General features: G+C 28.1%; 1 protein-coding gene across 1 annotated transcript; it reads right to left on the bottom strand.

The window, feature by feature from the left end:
• Positions 1-609: 609 nt before the first annotated feature.
• Positions 610-4,248, bottom strand: LOC130807678 (receptor-like protein 20; the record flags this gene model as incomplete). The annotated part of the gene is made up of 2 exons (XM_057672979.1): positions 610-2,714; positions 3,360-4,248. Coding segments are annotated over 2 exons (1,923 nt in total), but the record flags the coding sequence as incomplete, so codon positions are not given.
• Between the last annotated feature and the right edge of the window lie 2,549 nt (positions 4,249-6,797).

The following is a 6,797-nucleotide window of genomic DNA, read 5'->3' as shown; positions in this document are numbered from 1 at the left end:
GGGTATGATATGTCTGCTACTTCTCCACTCGGATCATAACTTTGTACGGGACACTAGACTGATGACTTTTACAAGATGATATTACGACTTGGCAAACAAAAATTGAAAATAAAATAGCACATTTTATAAAACTTAATACAAGAATTCATTTGATTATCACTACTTAACATCAATAAATAAAAAGAGACTACACAGTAAAAGTACTTCCAAAAATAAAAAACCACTAGAACAACAACAATTTATAAACTTCATTATTTCAAATTCACCTTTTTAAAAAAGAAAAATAGTTTAAACAAATTCATAAGTTAAAATCAATTCTGTATAAAAGTCATGCCAATTTCTTTTAGATGTCCCACCAAAATTAGAATGAATAAAATATCTTCCATTAAGAAATCCCTTTCTAACCCATCAAATCAACCCTCTAAATTAAGCACTCAAGAAGTCATTCCAATTGACAAAACAAGGCAAGAAGTCATTCCTTGTTTTCACTTGATTTCGGCACTATTCATTAAGCAAACTCACTTTTATATTATAAGTAATTTATAAATTAAAACATAGTCATATGAAACCTTATTTGAATTGTTTCGATTCAATATTATGTTCATTAATTTCTAGTTTCCATAATTTTTTGATAGCATAAATAGAAATATTAACGATTGAATTCGTATATTGAAAAGTGTGAAAAAACAAATGGTACAAGTAAAGTAGAAAGGAGAAATTATTTCTCTTAATCAACAAGAAAATAAAGGCACAAATAACAATATCGTTATGGTTCTTTGGTTGCTTAATCTTTTTCTTGAATTTGGATTATTAAAATTTGTAGAAGAATAGTGAAACGAGAAATAAAATGGCAAACTCTGAAGAACAAAAAAAAAGTCTGTTATTTATCTATGGCATTGTGTGACCATTTCTGGGTAAAGACTACGATTACTTTTAACGGTTGAAAATTGTGATGTTTTGGAAAATTTTTTATCATTTTATTAGAGTTAATGTACGATTAATTGGAAAAAAGGAAAGATGAAATGAGAGTGAGAGAAAAATAGGAAAATAATAATCTAACATTTTATTTTCTTCTCCCAACTTGAAAATGACGATTAAATTTAATGGTGACTTAAGTTATTGGCCCTTTTCAAGATTGGACCCTAGCTAGGCGGCAACACTCCTCGCTTACACCCACGGTCGGGGTTGTGTTATTGTAAATATAGTAAAAGCTGAAAATTAATTTATTGATCAAACTCGGAAAAACAAAATCAACTAACTTAACAATGCAGTGGAATGACATTTTATGCTTTATAGACATCTCATGAAATTAAATGTTACTTTCTTAGATAGATTATCACATTCAACCATTTGGCACACATTTATATTTTTTAATGGAAAAGAAATGTTATTATCACAAAATATAATTATGAATAAATATAATTATAAATAAAGTAAAGTGAAAAAAAAAGGAAATGCTACAAATTCTAGTAAAACCCAAAAAGGCCCATTCCATCATACTCTACTTCTTGCTACAAATGAAATGTTTCTCAGATAGATGATCACTTTTGAGTTCTTTGTTCTTCTTGTTCTACTTCTTCTACTGAAATGGTGGTCATGAAAATCAAGTAAAGCCCATTCCATCTTGTTCAACAATTTAAAAAGCCAAAAAGGCTTCCCCACTGACAATATGTAGTACCCTCAAGCCAAACCAACTATTGTACCACTTCTAAATCCAATCACTACAACTTTCCACATCGATAATTCTGTTTTTTTTTCCACATTATCATTGTTCAAAGATTGCACAACAGTATTGTTTTTGCATTCAAGTAATGGTGCTCCACACAATTGAAGATTTCCCTCGTACGAATCAGATGAGAAGGTATCAAAATTATTACCATGGGGTATAGGCCCTTCCAGTTGATTATACGAAACATTAAAAACCTCGTGAAATGTTAAACTAACAAGTTCTTGAGGGATTTCACCGATAAGCCTATTTGATGATAGGTCTAAACCATCCAACAATGACAAGTTCCCGATGGATGAAGGGATGTTTCCGGTAAGTAGGTTATGCGAGAGATTAAGATTTCGAAGTGCTTGCAACATCCCTATAGAATTTGGAATCTCTCCTTCAAAGTGATTATTAGACATATCAAATGTTGACATAAAAAATCCAAATTCATTTTCTAAGTACCTTGGACTTCCTATAGTAGACATGTTGATATCCATCATGGAACGAAATTGTTTGATGTACATGAATGGCAACTTACCACAGAAATTATTGTTTGAAAGGTCGAGAATTTGTAGATTTGAACAAGGAGATGTTGCAATCTTTGATAAATTTTTGGTTATATCACCATGAAATTTATTAAAGGGTAGGCTGAGAACCTCTAAAGACGGAAGGCTACCTAACCAATAGGGGAATACATCTTTAAATTTGGTGTTCCTCAAATTTAGGACTTTCAGGTTTCTACATGTAGATAAAGACCTAGGTATAGCTCCTTCTAACTGATTGTCAGTGAAATCTACATATTCCAAAAAATCACAAGTAGAAAATGTTGATGGAAGGATGCCCTTGAAATTATTTGATTGGAGATTCAATACAACTAATTGAGTACTAGTATTGCCCAAGCAATGAGGAACTTCTCCATTAAACTTGTTATAAGATAAATAGAGGATTTGAAGATTAACCAAGTTGCAGATAGAAGAGTTTTTAAAATTCGTGACATTGTATCCTGAAATGCATGACAAATATGAAAGAATTTAGAGAAAGTTGTAGCTTCATATAATAATGTATAAATACATCATAGTAAAAGAATATTCTACCAAGAAATTTAATCTTTTTTGAAAAGAAAAAATAAAATAAATTTGACCACATGACTTCTTAAATAAGTTAGAAATTAGTTTAGAGTACATGTAATCATGTTAGGATAATTCCACTCAACTTTATGGAATATCTTGTTTTAAAAAATAAAACGATAACTATAAACTTAATGTACCTGTAATCACGTTAGGATAATTCCACTCAGTAAACTGTGATGTGATGCTTCCAATGTTGGCATATTAGATGTGAGATAATTGATATATTTTTTTGTATAATCTTTATTAATGTATACAAAATACAAATATCAAAAATCAAAGAAGTACATTAAAGATAATTCGATAGAACTTGTTTGATATATTTTTATTGGTTACATTAATCAATGTTATATAAAAAAAAGAAAATATGAAATACCTTAATAATACAAGAAAAATATTTTTATTAGTGACAAGCAAATTCAAAAAAATTGATAATTTAACAGTTGGAAGTCTCAATGTATGCAATGGCGAACTATTTTGGAAGATGTAATTTAGATAGCCATTGCTAAAGATTAGTGTACCTGTAATCTGTGGTGTGATTTTTCCAATCAAGTTATTGTTGGCAACCAACAAATAAAGAAGACTCGTAAGTTTTCCAATGTTGACAAGTATGAAACCTTGTAAGTTGTTTTGACCAAGACTTAAGATCATCAAGTTTGTAAAAAGAGAAAAATAATTTGGTATCTCACTATGTAATTGATTATTTGATAAACCCAAATGATTCAAATTTGTAAGAAGAGAAAAAGAATTTGGTATCTCACAATGTAAAAGGTTATATGATAATTCCAAACAAATCAAATTTGTAAGAGAAGAAAAAAAATTTGGTATCTCACCATGTAATTGATTACTTGATAAATCCAAATGAATCAAATTTGTAAGAAGAGAAAAAGAATTTGGTATCTCACCATGTAAAAGGTTATATGATAATTCCAAATAAATCAAATTTGTAAGAAGAGAAAAAGAATTTGGTATCTCACCATGTAATTGATTACTTGATAAATCCAAATGAATCAAATTTGTAAGAAGAGAAAAAGAATTTGGTATCTCACCATGTAATTGATTAATTGATAAATCTAAACTTTTCAACCTCTTTAAGAATCCTAAGTCATAAGGAAGTGGGCCACTAAATTGGTTAAGTTCTAGGTCGAGATATTGGAGTTTTGTAAGGAGAGAAAGAGTAGACGGGACATGCCCATAAAAATAGTTATCATTGAGAGATAGGTTTTGCAGGTTTGTAAGAAAACCGATTTGAGGAGAGAGAGTACCATTGAGATCTAAGTTGGAGATGTCAAGGGAAATGACAGTGGGAGAGTGAGAAGACGAAGAGCAAGTGACGAACGACCAATTGCAATGGTGAGTAGTGTTTTTCCAAGATGATAGACTTTTAAAAGGATAATTTTTAATGCAGATTTAATAGCTAATAATGCTTCTTGTTCTGATAATATTTCGCCATTAAGCTAATATTCAGATAGTGAATAAACAAGAAGAAAGCAAGAATTCGCATTTTGTTATTTTTGTTTCCTTTACTTTGATGGGTAGAATACTAGAATTGAGATACATGATGAGAGGAAAATGAAAGACTATCTATAATGTGTTAAAATAATCTATAAAAATCTAGGATTTTAATTAAATATAAAAAATATCTAAAATAAAGAATTAAAAAATTAAAAGTATCTAAGATAATATAATAGAAGTTTCTAGAAAAAGTAATTAAAAAATAAAAATATTTAAGATATTTTTAGTAAACTTGTAACTAAACTAATCACTATAAATATCCATTGATGTAATCAATTTTGAGCAATGAATAAGAATAGTCATTTTACATATTCACTTATCTTCCTCTCCAAATAAATCAATTTACTATTTTACCATCTAAATTTTCCTACACAATGCTATGTAGTTCTTTTTGAAAGCAACTTAGGATACTACTTTAATGTATCCTTAAATATGTATCTATTGTATTCAATTATATCAAATAATTTCATATGTTTTAAAAGTAAATTGAATTATATGTTAAGGTCATATGGTGTTTTTAATCAAAATGTATTATTTAGATTGAATTGAACTTAATTGTTTTTAATCAATGTTATACTGATTTTTCCTTATCAATGAAATTTATTCTTATTGATTTTGTATTCTTTTTCTTATTCAAAATTACTAATTTTAATTGAATTAAAACTTTTTTTAACTCAAAATAAAATTTTAACTTATAACAACATATTTTTACGACATAAGCTGATTTTTACTGATTTAATCTAAATTTTATCAAACTTTAATTATTTTTATTAAATAATATGAATTTAAGATGAATCTAATAAGTTCTTGATAAAAATTAATAAATATCAAGAATTAAGTTTGATTAAGTGGGAATGATGATCTCTTCAAAAAAACTATGAATGATGATCAAAGAACGAAGTCATAATTGGGAGACGTTTGATAAATCTATTTTCATGTTTTATTCAGTGGTAATGAAAATTAATGAAAAATAGATTTTGATCATATAATAAAAATGCTCCTTCTGCCTCTTTTATTTTGCTACGCAATACATAAAAACCTTCCATTTTTATTTTCGTATTGTAGTAAAATTAAATGGATAAAAGAGTATATTTGTACTCTAAGAATCCTCCCCGAAGATTTTTTTGGCAAGATACATAAATGTTATTTTGCATAAACATATAATTCGAATCCCTCAAGTGATATAATGAATGAAAATAATTTTGTAGAAGAAAATTTATTTTTATTAGAATAAGACAATCATAATCATAAAGTCTGTTAAATATTTAATATATTAAAATATATTAAAGTTTTATTTTTATTGTCATCAATTAATACAATAATTAATCGTATTACTAGTAAGCTAAATAATATAGTACACTTACTCAAAACAATTGAAGCTACATATTTTCTCCGTCCCTTTCAATTTATTTCTAAAAGTAATAATTTTTCTTATAACATATTACATATATAACTTTTACGCGATTCAGTGTGCTATTTCGATCATTTATATATTGAAATATGCAAATCTAAAAATTATTAAAAGTTAATATTATGAAAATATGCGATTAGACGATTCAAATAAGATCTCACTTGACTATATTTCTTCTTACACATTAATTACAATAGATAAAATAAGCTTGAACGATTAATAGTATCAAAAACCGTAATGTAAAAGGTATTTCAGAATCGAGGAAGTAGATATTTAGCAGTACAAGTTTACTAAAAAGCCTAAGTCAACCATGACTTTAATTAATGGAGCATAAGCTATTATAGACAAGGTACAACTTTGTCTTTATAGACAAGACTTTGACCTGTATCAGTCAAATGGACTCATGCCCCTCTGAAACCTTCGTTACGCTTACGCTTATGGAGAGATACTCTCTCCATCTTATGAGAAAGCATTATATAATTTAAAGATTTGAGTGTTTTTTAAGTCATATGTTATTAATTCAGAGAGACAACGAAAATATAATTATTTAAGGAATTTAATTGTGTGGGTATGAACTAAGCTGGTAGGAGAACGAAGAAAATTTTGACATTATCAATTTCCTTCATTTGGGAAGGAAATAGTCTAAAAACTAAGCTTTAGATTGTATATTTAGGATATGTTATATATACTTTATTATATCTTTTCACACGAGAGTTGTTTCAATTACAAGAGTAGATGTAGTTACAACACATAACTTCTTCAAAACAAATGCTAAATATTCCATTAGAAAGGAAAGATAGATGAGATTTGAACCACTACAAAAAAAGGGTGAAATTTCGACTAAATCACCGACCAATAAAAAACAGTCGGAAATTTCCGTGTAACTTACCGACTCACTGTAGTCAGTCGGACATTTCGACTAAATTCCTACTAGCCCAAAATGGTAGGAAAATCCGACTAATCACCGACTGAAAAGATAAATCTGAAATTTCCGACTGCCCAATATAGTCGGTATTTAGTCGGAATAGTTGGA

This window comes from Amaranthus tricolor, chromosome 3 (assembly GCF_026212465.1).
Source record: "Amaranthus tricolor cultivar Red isolate AtriRed21 chromosome 3, ASM2621246v1, whole genome shotgun sequence".
Lineage (NCBI taxonomy): Eukaryota > Viridiplantae > Streptophyta > Magnoliopsida > Caryophyllales > Amaranthaceae > Amaranthus > Amaranthus tricolor.
The sequence above is the reverse complement of the archived record's forward strand: the minus strand, read 5'-3'. Positions and strand labels throughout refer to the sequence as shown.